The sequence below is a fragment of the Mastigoproctus giganteus genome, chromosome 6 (assembly GCF_048544385.1).
Source record: "Mastigoproctus giganteus isolate SK-2022 chromosome 6, ASM4854438v1, whole genome shotgun sequence".
Classification (NCBI taxonomy): domain Eukaryota; kingdom Metazoa; phylum Arthropoda; class Arachnida; order Uropygi; family Thelyphonidae; genus Mastigoproctus; species Mastigoproctus giganteus.
Genome location: NC_143580.1, coordinates 161,404,479 through 161,431,056, shown reverse-complemented (window position 1 = coordinate 161,431,056; position 26,578 = coordinate 161,404,479). Strand labels below are relative to the sequence as shown.

The 26,578-nt window shown below is 37.0% G+C and overlaps 1 protein-coding gene across 1 annotated transcript in view; it reads left to right on the top strand.

The window, feature by feature from the left end:
* The window catches only part of Parp1 (Poly-(ADP-ribose) polymerase), a 411,082-nt gene that overhangs the window by 67,445 nt on the left and 317,059 nt on the right, over positions 1-26,578 (top strand). The window contains exon 6 of the mRNA XM_090376325.1: positions 25,799-25,886. Within this exon, the coding sequence (XP_090232451.1) occupies positions 25,799-25,886 (88 nt within the window). The remainder of the gene's footprint in view (positions 1-25,798; positions 25,887-26,578) is intronic.

Below are 26,578 nucleotides of genomic sequence, written 5' to 3'. Positions count from 1 at the left end.
TTGTTGAGGTGAATTCTTGATATTATACTTGATTATTACTAATTGTATTTTAAAATTACTACTTTATTATTTTAATTTTGGAATTTAATAACAGTGCAGAAATTGGATTTACATACAATGCACAAAGACAATCAAAATAATGCGATGCTATGTTAGCTTTGGCAAATTTACTTTCCACTGTGCAGTCACTCTTCTGAATGGCTTTCTGACCGTTGATGCCCATGTGTGCTTAATTTCACGTATAATATTACCGATAAAAGTTTTGTTTCCACAATGTATTTGTGAAATTTAATAAGCATTTTTAAAATTTATTCTCGTATAAATTATCAGTTTGTTCCCTGCATTTGCCTGAAACTGTAAAAGCTGAAATCTATGAATATTCAATATTTGGGGTATATACCGCCTCCCCATTTCCATAGTGGTTGCAACATGAGATTAATTAGGCAAAAATCACTTTAATTTCACCTTCTAAATTATTGCATGTCAGATTTGATCAGTGGCTGAAGGGGAAACCCTTGCATATAGAAAAAAAGGAATGAGTAGTTAATCATGTAAATAAATCAGTCTTTAATTTTTGTTCTTTAATGCTGAGTATCCCCTTGAGTTGCTTTTTTTTTCTTATAATTTTCTTTTCTTTCTTCCACTCCATGTTTTTTATATGTGTAATTATCACTATTCACATCTTCCCCAGCCCTCCCACATTTTTTAGTCACCCTTCACATCTCAGTGGTTTGTTTCAACACCTTTATTTAGATGATTATGTATATAATTATGATATGTATCAGGGGTGGCCAACTTAATTTGTGATGCGATCTACTTTTTTCCTTCAAAATGTGCTGCGATCTACCATCTCAAAAATTTCATTGCACAAGGTTAAAAAAAGTTAATCAACAAATAAAGAAAAATGTTTATAAATTTTAAAATTCAATACAATTCAGAATTCTTATTTTAAATTCATACATATTTAAAATTTTAATTTATGCGAAGTTTGTGTCTTTATGTCATCTGCCAAGCTTTCAAAATCGGGGATGTACTGTAATAAGTCCAAACGTAAAGAATCTTCTGTATGCAAGTCCGTAAGAGCACAGCGATTCTTCGTCTTTGTTTGTTTCAAATACGAAAAGGCTGATTCACAATAGATATGTGGAACCAAAACAGGTATTAAATGTTCACTGCATTTTTTTTACATTTGGGTACTTTTCTCGGCAAATATATTTCCAAAAGTCTTCTGATGATGATCTGGCTTTTAGGAAGATATCGTTTCACAATGTTATCATTTCATTTTCAAGTAATATTTTCTCCATGTGAAAAATCGCAGTGATTTTTTTTTCTGCAATTTGTTTCATATTTAAGTCGACATTAAATGGATAAGAAATATATTTAATAATGTCTTCAATTGTTTTAAAATCACTGATTCTGGTTTCAAAATCATTCACAACATTCTCAATTTCAGAAACATATTTCTCACTATTAAATTCAAAACAGGATATTTTTGCAAATGATCGAATTTTTTTTTCTTTCAGATCCTTAGCCATTGCCAAAAATTGATATTTATATGCAGAAATACAAGTAAAAAATAAAAATGTCACCCACATTTTTATTTTTTACTTGTAATTCCAAATTCAGATCACACAACCACTCCGTATCTTGTAGCTGCTGATAATCATCTCTCCTTTGATCAACAAATTTTTTAATTTCTAAATCTCTGTAGAAACTTACTCAGACTCGGCTGCCTCACATCTGTGTGTAATATCAGATCTGGTTCTTTTTCATCGAGTTTCATTTTGAAAAGTCTCTTTTTTTTTTTTTTTTTTGTTAGTTGTTGACGCATCGGCTTCTGTGGCCATAATGCACCGCCCAAAGTTTTTGCACTACTCTGATCCAAGCCTGAAGCAGGATTCGAACCTGCGACCTTTGGGTTGCTTTGGGTGGGTAAGGTACTTTACCCACCCGGCTAGCTCGGTCGGCTGAAAAGTCTCCTTTGAAGAGATTTTCCTCTGATGGAATTCACGATTTCGAAAGCGATTCCATAACACTTTTAGTATTTAATCTTTTGCTGACTAACATTTGGTGGATGATATATAGTGGTAACTCAAAAAATCTGGGAATTCATCATCCTTTTGGCACAATGCCATGAATCCGTTAAGATGCCCTGTCATTGCTTTAGCTTCATCTGTTGTTACTGATACGAGCTTAAATAGTGGTAATTTAATTTAATTTTTTCAATAAAATGTTTGAATGAATAAGTTAAAGATATCAAGACCTCTAGTTCTTTCTTTTAATGAAACCATACCCAGCAGTTCTTCTCTAGTGGCAAAATCATCGAAAAAACATACCAAGAAAAACGAGCAGGTGGGCTGTATCACTGACGTCTGTAGATTCATCCGATTGTAAAGAAAGGGACACACAATTAGTAATACGAGCATGCAATTGTTCACATTTTTACTCATTTTTTCGACGTGTTGCATCATAGTATTTCCAAATAACTGCAGATTTTGAAGATCACTTTTGTTCATTTTTGTTCTTATTTCATTTTTATCCTTAAAATTTTCAAAAAGAGAATCTGTTATTTCTAAAAATGCATCTTTCATGAATTGACTATCAGAAAATGATTTGTATTTTTTTGCAAGAAGATGAATCACATTAAATGATGCTACAGTTACTGCTTTAGATTGTAAATTAGGTGTCATGAAGGAATTTTGTCGTGCGAATAATCTAGATTTAACTTTTATAATTTATTTTTTCTTAGGTCACTATTTGGCGGAAAATCCGATTGGTATTTACCACGGAGTGCGTTGAAGTGCCTTTCTAAATTTACTTTTTTGGGTATAGTCACGGAAGCATTGCAAATAAAACAGCAACATTTTTCTTCCTCATACCTATACAAAAAAGTGTTCTAGTTCCTACTCTTTATGAAAATGATACGCTTTACTCTTTTTCGTAGTATTCATTTTAAATCAAAATGTATTAAATTAACATATAAGTACTTTCCAGTTATTAAATCAGCAAAAGCAATGCTTACCGATTACAACACTTTAAGTTGCGCGAACCAGAAAAGTATTCTGTCTGAACAGCTAATGTAGGATAATTGATGAAGAGAATTCCCGAATGAGGAAGTTGTTTCCAAAATAACAGGACAAACACCCACCGTTTATTGCTCTGTTAGGTTATATCCTTATAAGAATCAGTTTTGAATACCTTTGTGATATTTCTCTAAAGTTTTTTTCTGGAGGTCACAACCATAAAGCAAAAACAATTTGCACTTTTCTGTTAGTGCAGTCTAATTATAAATGGGTAGTAAACCCAATCTTATTGTATTTGCAATAATATCTACAGCTGGAATCCTATGGTATTTTACGTTATAATGGCGAAATGTGTTTCTCTTTCAATGAAATCTTCAATCATGCAAAAAAAAAAAATAATAAATAAATAAAATTTCAAAATCTGCTCTTCATTCCTATTTTTGAAGCTTCGTTAAAAAATAAAATAAAATAACGTGCAGGTAGCGAAACCCTTTGCGCAATATAAAATTTTGGTAATATACCTGACTGCGCAAAACAAGGGATGACTGTATATTTAAATATTGTCGTGATTGACCAAAATTTAAAGCCGTGATCGACTGGTAGATCGCGATCAACTCGTTGGCCACCCTGATATATATTGATTATAAGCCATACTGCTGTCCTTAAGTTGATAATGGAGCACATTACTCCTAAAGCTTTATGTAGATTTTTAAACACTCATTTTGTATACATATCTTATAAATTTTAATGCTATTTACCTTACATCTTTTGGTTACATTTTTTGCATATTATTTTGCAAATTATTTCTGCATGGAAATAATTTAGCATATTATTTCCATGCAGTTTAAATCATTCTGGCTGCAAAAACAGGTGAAAGACAAGATAGTTATAAAGGATTAGAGATGTAACTAAATTCATGTTTTTTTTTTTTTTTTTGGTGCTTAATATTTATTGAAATGTGCTTCTCTAAGGGCTATATTAGATGGGTGCTTAAAGTGTGGCGTTGGCCTTCGAATGCCCAGGTTTACAGGAAGCAGAGGGTAAAGGCATGCAAACTAGACGGGTCCTTCCAATGTAGAGTTGGACAACGTTAGCTGGCGTTGAATGCCTGCCAACGCTGTTGGAGGCATTGGAGATTATTGATGTTTTGTATTGGTGTTTTGGTGTTTGTATTGCCTGAGGGGAAATTCTCCCTGTGAATGGGGTGGTTGTCCTTAATTCGTTTGTTTATTATACTTTGGGGAAGACAATGTTTGACACAGAGAAGCTTATTTGTGAAGTAGAAAGGAGGCCTTCCTTGTACAACACTCATTAAAAGAGTACGCTAAATTAAAAGAAATAAAGGCAAAGGTTGTATTGAAATTGGAAAAGAAATATTTCTGAACTGGGATGAACTCCTGGTATTATATAATGATGAGAAGAATCAGAAAGCTCAGTTCTGAACCTTATATTTATTGTAAATATTACTTCTGTTCTAGTACTGTTTCACTACTTAATGAAATAAAAGTTTGCTCACTTGTATAGACAATTTATTGTTAGATAACTCTGATTATCTGTGTATGGAATCACAAATGTATATAATTTAAGTTAATAAAAAACTTTCTTTTTATTAAATAAGTTAAACAGTAATTGGAGAACTGCTGGGGAATATCCTGCAACTAATGTCAGCATTAACAAAAAAGAATCACATGCAGTCTCTTTCTTCTTCCAGAATAAATTTTGAACCTTTCATTTTAAACATAACTTTGGTGTCTTTCTGTATCAGAAATAATTTTGCAATCTCCCTCTCTCATTTTATTTTTTTGAAAAGTATTGTGAAAGCAAGAAAAGGAAGCAGTAAGCCACAAAGTACAGCGGATGATGCAGGGGGGGATGCATGTAACTGTTTCTTGGCATAAAAAATGACCGAAAGAATTGTAACGGATTGTTTTTGAAAAACGAAAATATCGTACTTCCTTTCTTCAGTGTGTATTGCATCTACTAACACAAAATGAAGGAAATTCATTGTTGGAAGCCGCACTGGAAATGGCATAAACTCGTGTAAAACTGATAACACCACAGTGAACATTTTATTTAAAAAAAAAAAAAAAAAATGTTTTATTGTAATTATTTTTAGAGAACAGTATCAGTATAGCATGTTTCCTGGATGTATATTTGATCTTCTAATGAAATTTCAAGAAAATATTTCTATTGATAGCTGCATTACAAACTTCGAACTGGTGTCTTTGCACAAACATTAGCAAAATCAATTGATACTAATCATTTATTGCATGTAAAGTAATCCGTTACAGTGTGGGTTGTGGAGAATGTTTTCTACATCAAATGGATGGAAAGTACTTGTCGGTATTCCATCTGGAAATAATGGCAAGTGGTGGGAATACAGTAACAATTGATGGTTTATTCTGAGAAGGCTCATGCTTAAAATCAAACAGGAAGTTACCCTTTATGTTACTGATAGTAATCCTGTATGTCCTCAAGTCTTACAAATACCTTAAACTCTGAATAAGAATAACGGGTAGAAATAAAGTAATTTTACAACCAAAGAAAACAATATTTCAGTTAGTGGGAGTTGGCCTGTTAGTATAGCACATAAAGCATAGATGTAAACATCGATATTGATTTCTGCATCATGGTATCAAATTTTGCGATTTTTTCACTAATTAACATTAGAAATTTATTAAAACTCTGTGTCAACATTCTGTAAAATAATTTAAAAAAAAAATGCTCGGGAGCAGTTTTTTTTAATTTATTTATATATATATATATATATATATATATATATATATATATATTTTTTTTTTTTTTTTTTCTGTTCATTTCAAACATGATATAAAAATATGAAACTGGCCTGTTTTTAACCTATTTGAATTTGCTGGATGAAGCCAATGTTTATTTCTCTTTCTACTCGCAATCATCTGTATACACAAATGTGCAATACATCCATCTTGAAACTGAGAATAGAAAAAGTGAGTGGCTGGTCCCAGTGCAATGTTAGGAGCGCTACATGTAGTTTGCTGTTTTGGAGCCGTTCATGACGTCAGCTGACACTGATGCTTTAAGTGCCTTCTAGTATTGTCCTAAAACTGCATAATCACTAATATACCTCTGTAAAATCTCTAAAATTTTAAAATCTGGCACCTCACTCCTCAAGAAATTTGGTGGGATTTATGACTGTGGTTGAAAGACCTGTATTTTTTTTATTAATTTATATGTATTTTTTAAATTCAAAATTAAGATAGAAAGTAAACACATTACATAAAAAACAACAGATTTGTTTAAAACTTACGAAGTTTAAAGCAAAAAAACTGTATCTGAAAGAACACTGCATTTTTGTATTGCGAAAAAATACATAATATTTTGTATTACGTACAATGAAGTTTTATTAATAAAATATGAAAAATGAAGTAAATAATATAACAAAAAGAAGGCATTTGCACTTTAATTGTGAAACCTAAAAATAAAATTAACACTTTGTGGGTATACTACATTCTCTGATTGCAACCCAAATGTTTTTGGTATGAAGTGAATTGTACTCCTCCCATATAATCAGTTCCTTTTGATACCAGACAAATGTGGTGTTTGATTAAAGGATTGTGTTTTTTTTTTTTTTTTTTACCATGATGTATTAGCATTAGCATTAGTAGAGGCATTTGATGCAAGAAAGCAAGCTTATGCAGCATCAGCCAAAAATAAAAATAAATAAATAAATAAATAAATACATAAATAAAAAATAACCACTTCCACTTCACCCCCCTGTTCGTTCGAAATACCTGTCCAGCTGAGCCTTAAACTTATTTAGGCTATCAACTTCCATGACAAGGGATGGAAGTCTATTCCAGCAACCAACCACCCGCTGGCTAAAGGCAAATTTCCTCACGTCTGTCCTACATCTGTCTTTCCCCAATTTGAATTTATGCCCTCTCAGGTGATTATTCTGAGCAAGAGGAAGAATCCCATCAGCATTGAGCATGCTCAAACCATTCAAGGCTTTATACACCTCTATCAGATCACCTCGCTGGTGCCTAGTCTCCAGACACTGTAATTTGCAAAATTTAAGCCTTTCTAAGAGCACCTCTTTGTTCCATTCACTAATCTTGTTGCCCTTCTCTGTACTTGTTCCAGCATCTCTACATCCTTCTTGAAATGAGGCCCCCAGACCTGTATACAGTACTCTAGGTGCGGTCTGACCATTGCCTTATACAAGGGAATAATCACCTCCTTATCCCTGCTAGAAAAATTCCTATATATCATCGACAATACACCATGAGCTACTCTTGCAGCCCGTCTGCATTTCTCAGAAAACTTCATATCTGCCTGCACAACCACCCCCAGGTCCCTTTCATTCTCTACCACTGTCAGTGTAGTACCACAGAGTTGATACGTTGCTCTGGGGTTGCTGTTTCCCATGTGTAGTACTTTACATTTGTCAATGTTAAACTTCATTTGCCACCTCTCAGCCCATCTGTTCAACCTTTCCAGATCCTGTTGCAGCAGCATAGCGTCAGTAATGTCCTTGACAACCCTGCCAACCTTTGTATCGTCTGCAAACTTGGACATTAAGCTTGATATACCATCATCAATATCATTTATAAATACAGAAAACAATAATGGACCCAATACTGAACCCTGAGGGACTCCACTAATAAAATTAGTCCACGATGAGCAGTGTCCATTGATTACCACTCTCTGTCTTCTCCCCCTCAACCACCCCTTTATCCATAGCAGCAATTTGCCTCCAATGCCACACTGCTCCAATTTGTGCAGCAGTCTTCCATGTGCAACAGTATCAAAAGCCTTTCTAAGATCCAAGTATATAATATCAAAGTTATTCCCTGCATCCAGTTCTTTTGTGACTGCATCATAGTATCCAATCAAATTGGTCAGGCAAGACTTCCCCTTAACAAAACCATGCTGTGTCCGAGCTATAACTGAAGTCTTGTCTAGATGATCCTGCAGTGTTTCTTTAACCAGTGCCTCCATTAATTTTCCAGGAACAGAAGTTAAACTAACAGGTCTATAATTACTTGTGTCGCCCTTTGATCCTCCTTTGTGAATTGGGGTCACATTTGCACATCTCCAGTCCATGGGTTCTTTCCCTGAGTCCAAGGATGCTCTCATAATTATGCCTAAGGGTTTGCTTACTTCCTTTGCTGCTTCCTTTAATATAACTGGATAGATCCCATCCACCCCAGGTGCCTTTCTTGTATTTATCTTCAACAATTTCTCCTCCACTCTACTCTCAGTTATTACAAGATTCTCTAGCTTACTGCCAGAGTTGAACACCTCTGGCATTCCCCTCGCTGAATTACTCCTTATGTGTTTATGTCGATGCAAAATATTCATTTAGTTTGTTCGCTACCTGAGCAGGATCATCAGCAGTTGACCCATCGATATCAAGTGGACCAATCTGATTCATCCCCTTCCTTCTAGAGTTTACATAAGTAAAGAACTCTTTGCTGTTTTTCTTTGCATCCCTTGCCAAAGATTTCTCGTAATCTGCCTTCGCCTGCCTAACCTCCTTTGTGACTTGGTTACAGATCAACTTATATCTATCATAGGCTTCTGTGTCACGTGTTAATTTGTATGTATCCTATGCATTTTTCTTCTCTGCCATATGCCTCATTAGTTCATCTGACATCCACGTAAGCCTAGACCTTGAACAATATTTCTTAGTTGGTATGTAAAGCCTAGTAGCTTCCAAGATAAGTTCTTTAAATGCTTCCCATTTTGAATTTGCTGTTGGTAACATCATCAGTTGGTCCCACTGTATAGAATTTAAATACTGTCTCAGTCCAACGTAGTCGCCTTTACGAAAGCAATAACCCTTCCCTTTACCCCTAATGATAGTTACCTTTTTGAGTAAATCCCACTTCAACACACTGTGATCACTGCCACCTAGTGGTTCATTTACCTGCAGATTCTTAATGCATGAAGAATCACTACTGATAATCAAATCAAGAGTATTACTCCCTCTAGTTGGTTGATTTGGCGCATTATGGCCACAGCTGCCAATGCGCCATTAAAAACCAAACCCTCTAGTTTCCTCCTGAACATGCTGATGTAGAAAACAATCATCCAATAAATCCACAAAAGCCTTGCTAGTGTGTGAGTGACCAGCCCCCAAATTCCAGTCAATATCTGGGAAATTAAAATCCCCCACTATAAGACTCTCTGATTTACTGGCCCACTCTAATTCCCCGTACAGTTTCTTATTATACTCATCAGAGTCATTAGGCCTATAGCACACTCCTACTCTCAATTTTGATCTCCCAATGCTTATGTCACACCAAACTGACTGGACACTGCTCTGTCCAGCAATGTCGACTGGCTTCACTTCCTTTGATTTTATGTATTTCTTAACTTATAGCATAACCCCTTCTCCCTTCCTATCCTGTCTATCCTTTCTGTAGACATTGTACTCTCCAAATTGCAGTTCTGCATTCCTTATATCTGTGTGACAACACGTCTTTGAAATCCCCACAATATCCGCCTTTGATGTTTTGAGCAATACCTCAAATTCATCAAATTTATTTACTAAACTCCTAGCATTGTTGTACACGCAAGTATACATGCACCTATTCTTTTTCTTAGCTACCCTAACACAACCTATGTGTTTATTTGTACCCCAATGATTCCCAGCACTCTCTGAAATATTCTGCATCTTATTTTCCAGGCTGCGGCTCATTCCAATAGAAGCAGTGCAAGAATCACTTTCACCTCTGCCAGTGGCTACTGTTAATCTATTAGTCCTTGTATCCCCCCAATCTAGCAGTTTTAGTGCTAGCAGTTCTCAGTGGAATTTAATCTCGTCTATTTCCAGTTCTTTATAAATACTGGATTATTGAATTGGTGAAAAACTCTGTCCAGTTGGAGTAAAAAAAATGTTTTTTAAAATCTTTTTTAACCTTTTCTCGTAATCGATGTAATCCCATGTTGTGTTTGGCTTTGAGAACTTAATGATTGTCTATACCAGCATTTCCAAAACTTTTTTAGTCACGGAACACTTTTCATCACACATATATTTGTGGAACACAAGTTTAGCAGGAGCCAAAGAACTGTTTTGTTAATATTTTATTACATACAATGCACTGTGCAACAGGAGCATCTTTATTTCCAACATATGTAAAGCCGAAATTCAAATAACTATCATCATACTTTTGCTTTGGTCTTTTATTAGTTGGTTCCTGTTTTTTCAATTGGGATTTTTGGGAAACAAAAGGCTGCGATTGTTCATCCTCACTTTGACATGAGACAATATTGTGTTCGCTATCATTGACCACAGTTGCAATACTAGAAGTACAGCAAACCCCTGCTATTTGCGGGGGTTATGTTCCTGAGAAATGCCGCGAATACCGAAAACGCAAATACTGCGTTATGGCTCCCATAGTAATAAAGGGGTTCCGTTCTAAAGTATGAAATATATAAGAAAAACTAGTCTAAAATTTTGTGTATGTATGTATTGTATGTACCTTCGTAATATGACTATGCACATAGACAGTACCTAGTGAAATGCAAGCATATGGCATCGACATGAAAATAAGAAACAATTTAATATTAAATGTAATATTTATTAGAAATTTCAAACAAATCTTTAAAACCAGCGCCTTTGCTAGCTAAAAACCTAATCCCGCCAGTACTATCACCAGTTTCGCTAAAGTGTTGATAAAGGAGTTTTGCCTTTTCACAAATGATGAGTGAACTTAAGGGAATTTTATTTTGAGTTCGGTCTTCTATCCACAGATTTAAAGCCTTTTCCATTTTTTCTAATTTAACATCACGAGTTACAGAGCAAATTTTTGAAGCAATTAGCGCATTTTCACGGACGCTACGGTGTATTTTTTCTTCCGATTTTTTGATTGATTGTACCGTTGACTCATTGATTTTATAATGTTTTGCCACGGAGACACTTTTACCATTAGAAATTTTGTCTAATAACTCAATTTTATTTGCTAATAATGTTATCACCTTCTTTGATCTTTTCACATTTCCCTTGTTATTCGTAGCCATATTTTTGTACGGGTTAGAAAGAATGTCCAAATAAAATCACTTTTTTCCATTAACGCACTCAAAAAAGTCTGTTTTACACTGCAAAACGGTAGATTTATCATTTTTGTAAGCATATCAATTTATAAATTGATAAATTTATTCAATTTATAACCATATAAATTAAAAGCAAAACGACGCAACCTCCCATGACAAGCGCATAACACATATTGAACAAGGATTAGCGAGAAACATCCACGCTCGCGATTTTGTCACCCCTCTCTCCTCACACACTGAGCACTGTTTTGACCAGGAAAGAAAATTTTAGCCACGCCAATGTTTTTTTTTTTATAGCGAAAAATGTTCACGGCGCTTTAAAATTCACATTTTTTTAGGTTTCATTTTATATTAAATCAGCGACTGCGAATAGCGGGGGTTTACTGTACTTGCTTCTCATTTTAAAGTTCCTTTTTTCCACGGTCATTTATTTTAATAATAGTATTTCGAAATACTGGTAATTATCAAAAAAAAATTTATACGCGGAAGTGAGTTTAGTTATGCTATTGGTTCACTTCTCCTTTTCTTCAGCCTGTCTACTCCAGGCTAAATCGCATACGAATGGCATATTAGAACACATATGCATACTCCTCTATACATACTTCTCTAAACAAAAGCCTGCCAAAATTGTGTTCCATGGTCTATTTGATTATTATTCTATGCCAGTATATTAATAACCGAAAAGAAAAAAAAATGTTAAAAATTATAATGATACAAGAGTGGTGTACGCTGCAAACATGCAGAATTTATTTATTGTATTTTATTTTTTTAATTATTAATTATGATTTTTCACGTAACACTTTTACACATCTCACAGAACATCAGTGTTCCACGGAACACAGTTTGGGAAACTCTGGTCTGTACAATCAAGATGAAGAGTTTCATAGGCCTAATCTTTACCTTTGCTTACCATCTGATCTGAAGAGGTGATCATTCACCTGAGACTATATTCTCACTGTTCAGTTGGCGAGATAATTTGATCAATTAGCAGAGGTGATTTGATATGTAAAAATCTATAAAAAACTGACTAAAATTGTGGCTACCAGAATACCTTTAAATTTATGGATAAAATATAATATAAAATCAATATTTGCACTCTATATGAAAGGGTATCAAAAAGGTTTTTAGCCTCTTGGGAAATAATTAGTTATAAATATAAACTGAATAGTTCAAACTGTATTTACCATAGATTACCAGTAATGTAATCAATGGTAACGGTAGCCGAGTGATCAGGGGCAGGAGTGCAGTAGCACACACCCTTTGAGTAGACTGGGATTCAAGCACCTGACTGGTAAAATATGGTTGATCTTCCAAACCGCAGTGGACCAGCATGCCAGATTATGGTCTATTTTCCCTCAACATGAGTCGTTGAGGAGGCTTCCATCCTGCAGTGAATTGATACTGGCTGTGGTTTACTTTTTACCAGTAATGTGAGAACTAATAATATTTTAGGACAGAAAGCCTCAAAATATGTAAAATTCAAACTATGACATTAGTTAGTGTATTTGCATCATTCCTATATAGACAAATGTTTTTTTAAACAAACTGAAGTTTGTACATTGGCATCATTATTGTAATATCACGTATTGTGAACTCCTTCACAAGTTGCCCTACTTATACTTCAAAAAATAATGCTTTCCCATTGAGTGGGTAGGTACCCAGAGGTATAAGGGTTGACTTATTTACACAATGTAAGAGATGCCAAAAAGTATGCTTCTTAGAGTAATAACATTTTACCTCAAAGTCTCAAACTATGACATTAGTTAGTGTATTTGCATCTTTACTATGTAGTAGAATTTTTTTAAGCAAACAGAAGTTTGTACATTTGCATCATTATTGTAGCATCTTATATTGTGAAATCTTTCACAAAGAGTTGTCCTCCTTATACTTCAAATAAGTAACACTTCTCCATTAGGGAAGACTACTGTTACTTATTATTAGCATTAGCATTAGTAGAGGCATATGATGCAAGAAAGCAAGCTTATTCAGAGCATCAGCCAAAAAAAAAGAAAAAAAAACTCACTTCCAATTCACCCCTCCGTTCGTTCGAAATACCTGTCTAGCTGAGCCTTAAATTTGTTTAGGCTATCAACTTCAACAACAAGCGATGGAAGTCTATTCCACAAACCAACTGCCTGCTGGCTAAAGGCAAATTTCCGCACATTTATCCGACATCCGTCCTTCCTCAATTTGAATTTATGCCCTCTCAGGTGATTATTCTGAGCAAGAGGAAGAATCCCATCGGCATTGAGCATGCTCAAGCCATTCAAAGCCTTATACACCTCTATCAGATCACCTCGCCGATGCCTAGTCTCCAGGCTCTGTAATTTGCAAAACTTAAGCCTTTCTTAGTAAGAGCAACTCTTTGTTCCATTCACTAATCTTGTTGCCCTTCTCTGTACTCGTTCCAGCAGCTCTACATCCTTCTTGAAATGAGGCCTCCAGACCTGTATACAGTACTGAAGGTGTGGCCTGACCAATGCCTTATACAAGGGAATAATCACATCCCTGTCCCTGCTAGAAAAATTCCTGTATATCATTGACAAGACACCATGAGCTACTCTTGCAGCCGGTCTGCACTGCTCAGAGAACTTCATATCTGCCTGCACAATTACCCCCAGGTCCTTTTCATTCTCTACCACTGTCAGCATAGTACCACAGAGTTGATACGTTGATCTGGGGTTACTGTTTCCCATATGTAGTACTTTACATTTGTCAATGTTAAACTTCATTTGCCACCTCTCAGCCCATCTGCTCAACGTTTCCAGATCCTGTTGCAGCAGCATAGCATCAGTAGTGTCCTTAACAACCCTGCCAACCTTTTTATCGTCTGCAAACTTGGACATTAAGCCTGATACACCATCATCAATATCATTTATAAATGCAGAAAACAACAATGGACCCAACACTGAACCCTGAGGAACTCCACTAATAACATTAGTCCACGTTGAGCAGTGTCCATTGATTACCACTCTCTGTCTTCTGCCACTCAACCATCCCTTTATCCATAGCAGCAATTTGCCTCCAATGCCACACTTCTCCAATTTGTTCAGCAGTCTTCCATGCGCAACAGTATCAAAAGCCTTTCTAAGATCCAAATATATAATATCAAAGTTATTCCCTGCATCCAGTTCTTTTGTGACTACATCATAGTATCCAATCAAATTGGTCAGACAAGACCTGCCCTTAACAAAACCATGCTGTGTCTGAGCTATAACTGAATTCTTGTCCAGATGATCCTGCAGTGCTTCTTTAACCAGTGCCTCCATTAATTTTCCTGGAACCGAAGTTAAACTAACAGGTCTATAATTACTTGTGTCAGCCTTTGATCCTCCTTTGTAAATTGGGGTTACATTTGCACATCTCCAGTCTATGGGTACCTCCCCTGAGTCCAAAGAAGCTCTCATAATTATGGCTAGGGGTTTGCTTACTTCCTTTGCTGCCTCCTTTAATATAACTGGATAGATCCCATCCACCCCGGGTGCCTTTTTTATGTTTATCCTCAACAATTTCTCCTCCACTTTCCTCTCAGTTATTAGAAAATCATCCAGCTCACTTCCAATGTTTACTTCACCTACGACATTCCCCTTCCTGAATAACTCCTCATGTGTGAATGTAGATGCAAAATACTCGTTTAGATTGTTAGCCACCTGAGCAGGATCATCAATTGTTGAACCCTCAACATCCAGTGGACCAATCTGATTCATCCCTTTCCTTCTTGAGTTTAAATAGGTAAAGAACTCTTTTCTGTTTTTCTTTGCATCCTTTGCCAAGGATTTCTCATAATCTGCCTTTGCCTGCCTAATCTCCTTTGTGACTTGGTTACAGACCAACTTATATCTATCATAGGCTTCCATGTCACCCATTAATTTGTATGTATCCCATGCATTTTTCTTCTCTGCCATATGTCTCATTAGTTCATCTGACAACCATTTAGGCCTGAACCTTGAACAATATTTCTTGGTTGGTATGTAAAGCCTGGTAGCTTCCAAGATTAGTTCCTTGAAGGCTTCCCATTTTGAATTTGCTGTTGGTAACATCATCAGTTGGTCCCACTGTATAGAATTTAAATACTGTCTCAGTCCAACGTAGTCGCCTTTACGAAAGCGATAACCCTTCCCTTTACCTCTGATGGTAGTTACCTCCTTGAGTAAATCCCATTTCAGCACACTGTGATCACTGCCACCCAGTGGTTCCTTTATCTGCAGATTCCTAATACATGAAAAATCACTACTGATAATCAGATCAAGAGTATTACTCCCTCTAGTTGTCTCCCGAACATGCTGGTGTAGAAAACAATCATCCAATAAATCCACAAAAGCCTTGCTAGTGTGTGAGTGAACAACCCACAAATTCCAGTCAATATCTGGGAAATTAAAATCCCCCATTATAAGACTCTCTGATTTACTGGCCCATTCTATTTCCCTGTACAGTATCTTATACTCATCAGAGTCATTAGGCCTATATCAGGCCTATATTATGTTAAGCACCACCATCATGCAGACAGCACTGTTTCGAAGCTTCGAAGTGACAATGTCACTTGAGAATACACTGAACATGGTTTGTTTCCTTTTCTTTGCAGATGATGGAGAAATTTGAATGTTGTGAAGCATAAGAAGTTTAACACCAAAAGAAATCCATGATCCATGATGATATGATATATACTTTGGGTTCATTTATTTTATCATATGCCATGTTGAAATGTTGGGCAGAAAAATTTTAAAACTGAAGGGGGGGGCATTTGTCAGCAAGGCAGTTTTGCCGCTCACACATCAGGAATGACTGAAATGCATCATTGTGGATAAAAAGTGGCTACACCCATTTATTTACTAGGTATCTGGCCTCATCAAACTTCTTTTTGTTTCCCAAACTTAAATTTCACTTCGAAGTGACAGTGTCGCTAGAATACACTGACCACTGAGCATTGTTCACTGTAATGTATGATATTTCATCAAACTTTGTGGTGCCAAGTTAATTAACAATGTCTTTCAGTAAGATGCCAAAGAAATGCAATGTAAAATTTCAGACTATATATATATATATATATGTGCAAGATTGTCCATGAATTGCAAAATCTGAAAATTTTAACATGTTTGCCATGTGTAGTAGTCTTCCATGTGCAACAATATCAAAAGCTTTCCTGAAATCCAAGTATGTGATATCAAAATAATTTTTTGCACCCAATTCCTTTGTACCCACATCATAGTATCCAATCAAATATGTCAGACAAGACTCCCTTAACAAACCCATGCTTTGTCTGAATTATTACTGCAATCTTGTGTATATATACCGCTGCAATGCTTCTTTAACCAGTATTACTCCATTATTTTCCCCAAAACAGAAGTTAAACTAACAGGTCTGTAATCACTCATGGCCGACCGGGCTAGCCAGGTGGGTAAAGTGCCTGCCTGGCAACCCAAAGGTGGCCAGGTTCGATTCCCGCCTCGGGCTTGGATCAAAGTACTGCAAAAACCTTGGGAGGTGCATTATGGCCACAGAAGCCTATGCACCAACAACTACCAAAAAAAAAAAAAAAAAAAAAAATCACTCATGTCAGTCTTTGATCTCCCTTTGTGAATTGGGGATACATTTGCACATCTCCAGTCTGTGAGGATCTCCCCTGAGTCCAAGGAAGCTCTCATAATTATGGTTAAGGGTTTGCTTACTTCGTTTGCCATGTCCTTTAATATAACTGGATAGATCACATCCACCCCAGGTGCCTTTCTTATGTTTAACTTTTTAAAATTTAAAAGAGTGAAGGCTTCTGGAGAGTGGGCTCTCTACTATCAACTGTGTTCTTAGGATTCCATAGAATGTGTGCCTAGTCTTGACACTTGCCACAGGTAAAATTTCGGTCATCAGTCAACCCTAAGGAAATTAATTTTGCCTTTATAGAGCTGTGACCTGTCAATATGAAGGTTGTAAAAAGTCTAGGGGCATACCACTTTGGTAGCTTTTGGCTAACCATTGCCACCTGTGGCAGAAACCTTTTCGTAACAGCACCTCTGGTTTCCTGCTCACAATTCGATTGGCATTGCTCATAGAGCTTTGTGGCTATTTTTTTTCTCTCAGCCTTGTTGTTATTGACTGTGTCAAGGCTATCCCCAGAAATTCTGTGGGTATATCCTTCCTGAGTCTATAATATAGGCCTCTTTTGGCTATTTCCAAATGAAGTTGGAGAGCACCTGCAGTGCTTGTGTGCTCACAGTGCAACATGCCCTGATGATAGTGAGAAGTATTGTTCTCTGAGCTAAGGTAAAGAAAGCCCACACGAGAAGCATGCAAAAGTTTGATGAAATTTACCAGTAAAAGTACTTTGCCGTAACGGCATTTGTATTGTTGCTCGCTCGGTAAACAAACGGTGGGTGTTATCGGTCTGGAGTAGAAATTGAATCTCATAAGAGCTTGAAACCCTCCTGAAATGTGTGTGTGTGGGAGGGGGGCGGGTAACCTGAACTTTTTTCTTTAGAATCACTAATTGAATCACGAACAGTGTCTTATTGGAAGTTCAGGCGTCGTAAAAAATGTTCGTAACGTAGTTTCACTGGTAAACTTTTTCGAAGTTTGTCGTGCTTCTCGTGTGGGCTTCCTTTGCCGTTTTTTTTTTTTTTTCCCTTAATAAATAATTTATCCACTAGTCCACCAGTGATTCTAAAGAAAAAAAAGTCAGGTTGCCCCCTCCACTTCAGGAGGATTTCAATCTCCCATGGGATTCAATTTCTACTCCTGACCGATAACACCCACTGTGTTTACTGAGCGAGAAACAATACAAATGCCTTTATGGCAAAGTACTTTTACCGGTAAATTCATCGAACTTTTGCCTGCTTCTCGTGTGGGCTTTCTTTACCTTCACTGTTCTCTGAATTGTGTCTAATTTGTTTCTGACTATGACCATGCAGGTAAACCACGTTCCGGCTTCATGGATGATAACAGGCAAGAACACTGCCCTGTATATGGTTGCCAGGGTCTTTCTTTTAAGCCCCCCAATCAGTTCTACTGATTCTGGCAATCATGCCTACATAGTTTCTCACTTTTTTTTTTTGCAAATATGCCAAATGGACATAAAAAGATAATTTTGAGTCAAATAAAACCCATAGGTATTTTAAATCTGACACTATTTTTAGTTTTTCCTTTAATTTTAACTTAGGGGTCTCCTTATATCTAGGTTTCCTTTCAAAAGCATGGATTTAGTTTTTTCAGGTGATATCTTGAGCATGTGTGTTTGTGGCCACTCCTGCAGTTGCATGAGGGTGGCAATAGATCTTTGCAATACAACACTCTTGTGTTTCCTTTTACATGGAGAATCAAGTTGTTTGCAAAGGCTAGGCTTCCCACTGGTCCAGATCCAAGGCCAGAAATCCACCTAATCAAATGCCTCAGCAAAGTCTATTGAAGTTGCCAACGTACATTTTCCCTCTGTTTTTTCATGCCTTCCTGGGACTTCCACCATGTCTCAGGTGGGTGCAGCAAGGTTTTAGTAGATCCTGGCTGCCTCCACGTGGTGGGGATGGGACGTGGTGACCAGGTGTTGCTGCTTCTCGCCTGCTAAGTGCCATATGCTTGCTGACAACACACCAACAGATCATATCATTACACTTACACACTTAACACACTACATAAAAATGGCAAGCTTCTTCACAAGATATACAATGGCAGCTAAGGGGGGGAAAACCTGGGGGTCCGCCACAACAGTACATGAGTATCCCTCCCTGTGTTTTGTACTGCTATTAGTAGGTGATGCATAGCATAATCCATAGAGTTGCCCCTGCTTAAAGCCATACTGATTATCTGAGTCATATCATGCTTCTGTGTAGTATACTGATATTCTATATAAATTAAAACAGGAGGAGGGCTATTGGTCTATAAGATTTTTGGTCTGTGGGAAGCTTCTCAGGGTTCTTGAGAATTAGCCTGAGTACTTCTTTTTTCCAGATTGTAGGGTAGGGAATTTTCCTTCAGTCATGAAATGATTATACACGGCTATTAGTTTATCAGGTGCAATTTCAACAAATTTTTTAATGATATCAACTTCTATGAGGTCGAAATCAGACATTTGTTGTTCTTGATTTTAATTAAAGCTGTTTGTAATTCTTCTATTGTAAATAGAGGCTCTGTTGGCATTTTCATATTCTGATAGATAATATTATCCAGACTGAGTAGGAGAATAATCCTAATCCTCAGTCTGAATAATGTTATCTAATATATTGTTAACAGACTCTGCCCAACACAGGGTTGGGGGTTCCATCTGGTTTTGGTGTAGTTTCAAGCATATCTCCTCTTGGCAGCTTATTGGCCACTGTTCTGTACGTCTCCCCATGGGTCAGTGTTTCCAGAAGTTCCCACAACGTGCCACCAGGATTCCTTTTCTTTTCTCTTATGAGGGAAGTGTATTTATTCCTGAGAGTCCTATAGGAGTCTCTCAGTTCTTCAATCCCATTTTGAGGCCAAGATGTTCTGACTGTCTGAAAATGTCTCCTCACCTGGTGTATCATTTTCCTGAGTATAGTCAGTTCAGGGCACCACCAGGGGCTACCTTCTTCCTGGGTTTTTTTCCATGGGATAGACAGGTTGGATGTTCTAGTAATCATGTCAGTCATAGTCAGTACATGGTCGTATGGGCTATAATTGTTGTTTGATCTAGACCATTCAGTTTCTTGTTTTTGCAGTTCTGCTGCTGAGTTCAGTGAAGATGTTCCAGTTTGCTTTCTTTATATTGAACCTTCTTATGTTTGGTAATGACTGTTGAGCTCTCTGTAATTGTCTGTTTAATTTGAAAGTTATTGCTCTGTGATCTGATGTAGTCCACACTGGCTGGACACACCAGTTTTAAATTTTGTATGCTACTGAGTTTGTGGCAAGAATGACATCAGTATCATTCTCTCACATAGTGCTGCCAAAGGTAGGCAGGTGGTGAGGCTGATTTAACATTTGAAATGTGGAGGTGGCTCTATATAATCTATGAGAATTTGGCCATTGTGTGTGCCTCTTCTGTCTTCTGAATGGCTATGCAATACGGCTTACTGGCAGTTGATATCAACACACACAATTATGTTAGCATTTGGTAGCAGAGCTGTAACTGTTTGTAAGTATTCAGTTTACGTCTAGGATTTATACCTTTACCCAGTCTACAATACATTGACAATATAATATAATGTTAAACTGCCACTGGAAAGTTGAGGTGCCCCACCTTTGTGACAGTAAGGGCAGTATTTTTTACAACTATTGCATTAGAAGGGATACCTAAGGTGTATTCTGTGATCTTATAGCCTCTTGGGTATCCTTGAACTCTACGCGTGCATGCACGTATGTGTGTGTGTGTGGGGGGGGGGATTCTTGGAGTACCAAGATATATATCATTTCCCTCTAATTTAAGCTTGATCTGATCAACAATTGTACGTGCTCTTTTAGCATTCATTTGGATGAAATTTAGAGCCCTAGTCGTATTCTCAACCTGATCCATAATTGTTCTAGATTGGATTAATTTGATCATTGTTTGATAACAGGGACATGCACTGCTCCTGCCTCCCCATGGCAGGGCTGGTTAAGCTGGGAGAAGGAATCTATTCTCCCAGGGCTGAAAGGAGCAAAGATGGATAACAATATGTTTCCACCTTTAGAGCCATCGAGCTCAAGAACAGTGACAAAGGACAACGAAAATTGTCTCAACCTAAGAGGTTGAAAACAACCCCCTCAAGAGGAGATACCAGCTTTCCTCATCTTACATTCACTCTCTGAACAGCCTCTGAGCAAATTATCACCATTCCTTATGCAGAAATGCTTTGAGACTGCTGCAAGCTCACCTAAATCAGTAAGGTGACTTCAGTCCAGCGATCTTCTGGTTGAGACTACCCAACCTCAACATTCTATGAAGTATTAAAGCTCACAACTTTTGAAGGATACCCAATAAAAGTTACTCCCCGTGCCACACTAAATTTCTCTAAGGGAGTAATAACAGAATGGGATTTATCAATAGTATCAGAGGAGAAAATTGTCAAAGAACTACACGAACAAGAATTCATCTGAGCAAGGAGAATTATGACTCAAAAACATGGTAATCTCATTCAAACAAGGAGCATAATTCTCATTTTTAACACTCCTAGCAGCACCTCCGTAGCCAGGTGGGCAGGAGCAGCAGTGCATAGCACACGTTTCTTGATTAGACCGCGGTTCGAGCCCGTGACCACCAAATACGGAGAATGCAGAAAGGTCAGGGAATGACCACCGCATATCCCCAGAGCAATATGGCCTTAGTTGCTAATGCTCCAAACAACAACATTCCTAGCTTACCATCATCTTGAAGGCAGGCTTTCTGCATTGCAGTGTCTGACCATACATCCCAAATCCCATCAGGTGCTACAAATGGCAAAAATACGGACACTCCCAGACTGCATGTTGAGGTGAGGCAATATGTCCTAATTGTGTGTCAAAAGAGCATAACCAATCTGATTGCACCATTACCACTCCACGTTGCCCAAACTGTAAGGTTAATGTTTTTGAGAAAGCCATCCGGCTTTCTCAAAAACATATGAACTATGGAAGCAAGGAAAAAAAAATATAGAGTAGAAAACAAAGTGACATACTAAGAGGCGAGAAGACAAATAATCAAAACAGAAACGAAGTGTACATATGCCACAGCTGCTCAACATTTCCAGTCAGTGGGGATTCAAACTGATCTATCAGGTCCTCTGAATGTATCTATTGATAATTGGACACGTTCGTTGCTCATTACCTTGAAACAGTCTCCCTCCTCACAAAAAACTGAACAAGCCAGTAACATCCCAATTACCATACCAACTGATGTTTCCTCAACAAAACCAAAAGTGTCAGAAACTAAAATAGATTGATACAAGCAAACTATAACTAAAAAGCAGTCAGAACAAAAAACATGCCATAAAACCACATAATGGGAAGAATCCTTCAATGGAATTGTAGAGGCTTTTGGAATACTAAAGATGATTTGCAGGATCTTATTGATCGGTATGAACCAGCTGCCGTAGCTTTACAGGAAACTCTTAAATTCTCGAGTGTGTCCTGCGTTAAGAACTGCTGTCTTTAGATGTGATAGGAGTATAGACACGCCAGCTCGTGGAGGAGTGGCAGTTATTGTCAGAAACAACATTCCATCCAAACATGTCTTTCTTCAGACTCCTTTTGAGGTAGTGGCAGTGCACATCGTAATTGGTATCACTCTCATAATAGCTTCTATATATCTCCCTCCTAATTTCTCTTCTTCCTCGGATGACTTATATATAGGTACATATATACTAGTGCATATATAGGTACTGCTGTGGATTAACAGTTTCACTGAAGATGAGCCCAGTTAAATTGCTACACTTGACAAGGCTAAACACACACACACACACACACACACACACACACACACACACACACACACACACACACACACACACACACACACACACACACACACACACACATTCACTTTCACTCCGTGGTGTTTGGGAAGTGACTTTATTGGTAGATTGGTGGGGATATTCAGTTGCCCAAAATTTAATAGATCAGCTGCCATCTCCCTTCTGCTTATTCGGAGACATAAATGCTCATCATCTCCTATGGGGGATCTCCAACAATTGACAAAAGAGGCAAGCTAATAGAATCCCTGCTTGATACTCATCTTACTTTGTTAAATACTGGTGAGCCCACCTATATCCATTTTTCTATGGGATCCACAACTGCAATAGACTTTACAATCTGTGCTCCATCCATATATGCCAATACAGAGTGGTCAGTTCTTGATAACCCACTAAATAGTGATAATCTGCCGATCCTTTGCAAGATACAACCATGAGTAAACTTGTCCCCATCGCAGTGCTCCAACTGGAAATTCCATAGGGCACGCTGACATAAATATGCCTCTCTAATTCAGTTTGACAATGATATAATCCAGTCCCATAGGTAACATCACCGATCATATAACCAACCAGATAACAACCTTGCCAACCTTCGTATCGTCTGCAAGCTTAGACATTCAGCCTGATATACCTTCATCATTAATAAATATACAAAACAACAGTGGGCCTAATACCGAACCCCTGGGGACTCCACTAATAACATTAGTCCACGAAGAGCAGCGTCCATTGATTACCACCCTGTCTTCTCCCATTCAACCACTCCTTTATCCATCTCAGCAATTTGCCCTTAATGCCATACTGCTCCAATTTGTTAAGCAGTCTTTCACCTGCAACAGTATCAAAAGCTTTCCTGAAATCCAAGTATATGATATAAAAATTTTTTGCATCCAGTTCCTTTGTAACCACATCATAGTATCCAATCAAATTTGTCAGACAATGGGTAGATTGGTGGGGATAAACTTAACAAACTTAACTTAACAAACCCATGCTGTGTCTGAATTATTACTGCAGTCTTCTCTAGATGATCCTGCAATGCATCTTTAGCCAGTGACTCCATTTTTTTTTTCTTCTCCAGAACAGAAGTTTACCCAGATTTAGAGATGTTCAAAAATACTTGCATTTGTAATAATGCTGATAATGGTATGAGAGTATGCTGGGACCAAAAACAGTGTGCAGAAAATTCAACATGGCATTAGTTATGTGAATTTTTTGCACACTGTAGTGCCATATGTGATGCAGTGCCATCATGCAAAAACTACTGTGTCCATAGTGCATATATAGGTACTGCTGTGGATTAACAGTTTCACTGAAGATGAGCCCAGTTAAATTGCTACACTTGACAAGGCTAAACACACACACATTCACTTTCACTCCGTGGTGTTTGGGAAGTGACTTTATTGGTAGATTGGTGGGGATATTCAGTTGCCCAAAACTGTATGTTTCTGCTTGTCCATAGTCCCATCCAAATGAATATAAGCTTCAAGCAAAAACTTAGTATAGCCACTCCCCAACTTACGTAAGGGTTGTGTTCTGCGAAATTTTACGTAAGTCAGAATTTCCCTAAATGCTTATGCAGCACTCGCAAATTTGATTGAAGCAAAAAAAGAAATGTTCGACAAACGTGTAAATAGAATTATTTATTAAATTTTTTTTATCTCATGCTCAGGAAAAATTACAAAAGTGTTCAAAATTATAAAATTACAAAAAGAGAGCTAAGATAGGCATAATTCAGCAAGTTTTACCTTTCGAGCCTCATTGCCAGAATTAGCTCTCCAGCTTTCCGCTGCGGAAGTTGAGCGCTGTGGAGATTTAGAAGGGGTTTTTTCCACGCATCACAAGATTTCTCTGCAGCTGCAGAATCGACACTGGCGACTGCACCACATACTTTAATGTTTTGGAAACCAGTGAATGCTTGAACCTATTAAACGTTGCTTGCCACGAACTTGGCTTGGAATTTGCTGTACTTATCCTTAATATCTCCATAAATACTTCTTGCTTTGAATGGCTATTGGACTCGGTGGCACTTACTTCTGGATCTGATTTTCCCTCCATGTTATTACTAGCTTTTCCGTCTTCGATATGGCACCTGAATGCTGTTTTGTGATCACTGTAGATCCTTTAACATGTTCTTTTATATGCACACTGTCCCTTAAAATAGTATTCACTGTTGAAGCAGCGAGACCTAATTCCGTGCAATAGATGACAAACTTTGTCCTACTTCATACGTCTAGCACTGCCAGCACTTGCACTTTCTGTTGTTCCCTTTTCCTTCACCATTGTAATAAGTAAATAGGAATGAAAAGAAGATTCGAAAATTTATTTGTGTTTTCTGTGATTGAAGATTTCAGTGAAGGGGGAACACATTTCACCATAATAACGCAAAAACCCACACAATTCCAGTTATTGGGATTATTGCAAATGCAATAAGATCGAGTTTACTGCCCGTTTATAATTAGATGCACTAACAGTTAGAGCCCAATAAACTGGAAAGTGCAAATTGTTTTTGTTGTTTTATGTTAGTGACCTCTAGAAATGTGTTTTAGAAAAATATCACAAAGGTGTTCAGAATTGATTCTTATAACAGGAACATATGATAACAATGAAAGGGTATTGCAATTTCCATTATAAATATGATCTTTCAGAGAGATAAATAGCTTAGTTATATAGTGAAAATTTCAACTTCCGGGGTCTTAAAATGAATTACCAGGAAAAAAAAAAAAAAAAAACCACCACCCAATATGATTGGGTTCACATTACGATATTTTGACAATACCTCCATTTATTCCTAAAGGATGCAAAATACGTTTCCACGATTTTTTTAAGTTTGCACCTGCTGGCAAAAACTTGCGTATAAACTTAAGTACGTATAAAACTAAAATTTCCATAAGTCAAGTATGATGTAAGCTGATGAGTGACTGTATTGCGTAATACAGCATTTCTTTTCTCTGTCCATGCAGTGAATTCATCTCTTTTCAGCTTGTCATATTTGAAAAGTTTGTGTAAACTTGTATGGGAGAATTTTCAAATTCAGTTGAAGCATTCATTGAACAGAATTCCAAGTTCACACACTATTTTTCTTGTTGAATTTTCTGGAATAAACTGCATTTTGACTTAAGAGGGGGCTTCAGTATTTCCTGGAAAACAAAGAACACTGACTTCATGAAGCTATTTTTGTTTGTTTACTGAGGCTCTCTCTGTGTGATAAATGATGTAAGATAAGGTTTATTATTATCATAATAATTATCTCAATTATTATCATAATAATAATACCAGTTTTGATTGCAGTGTTTATCATATGGTGTGGAATCTGTACTGAAGCCTAATTTGTATTGAAACATTTTAGAAGATTTAATATTTTTATAGGAAAAGAAAACAAGATGCAGAAACATCTGAAGATAGTGAAGCAAAAAAGCCAAAGAAAGAAGATATTAGTGAAGAAAAATTGCTGAAAGTAATTTTCTTTATATTATTAGGTGCATTCAAAAGGTTTTATCCATTAATTCATTTCTTAGAAATAGCCATTCATTTTGTATGTCTTGGAAGAATGTTTACAGATAATTATAGTTGTTTTTCTGTTAAGAACTGAAAGTGTAACATTTGAGAATCTGGACAAATATTAAATTGTTCAAATTCATGGCATTTTACAAGAACAAAGCTGCAGAAGCATACAGGAAGTCTGTATGCTTCTGCAGCTGATGTATTGTTTCATAGGGCTGAGCATCGATTGAAGATGACCCAGTCTTGAAGACTAAATATAAGTACGGTTAAAGAAACATATGAAAAAAAAGTCAGCAAGTTTGTATTGCAGCCATCCATTTCAATATAAGGAAGCTGCTGTCTGTTTTTTCAGATCATTTAGTTCTGCTTGTGACATTTTTTCACTTGTTTTTTCAATTGAACAAGAGTGAGAGTATTGTATATCCCACAATCTCACTACAGACAAAATAGAAGCAAAGATGATGAATTTCAGATTATTGTTTGAACCCACAAATGAAAGACCAATCCACCCAACGGAAATATGCATCTCTCTCTCTCTCTCTCTCTCTCTCTCTCTCTCTCTCTCTCTCTCTCTCTCTCTCTCTCTCTCTCTCTCCCTCCCTCCCTCCCCCCCAATGTCATGCGTGCGCGCGCACACACACACAC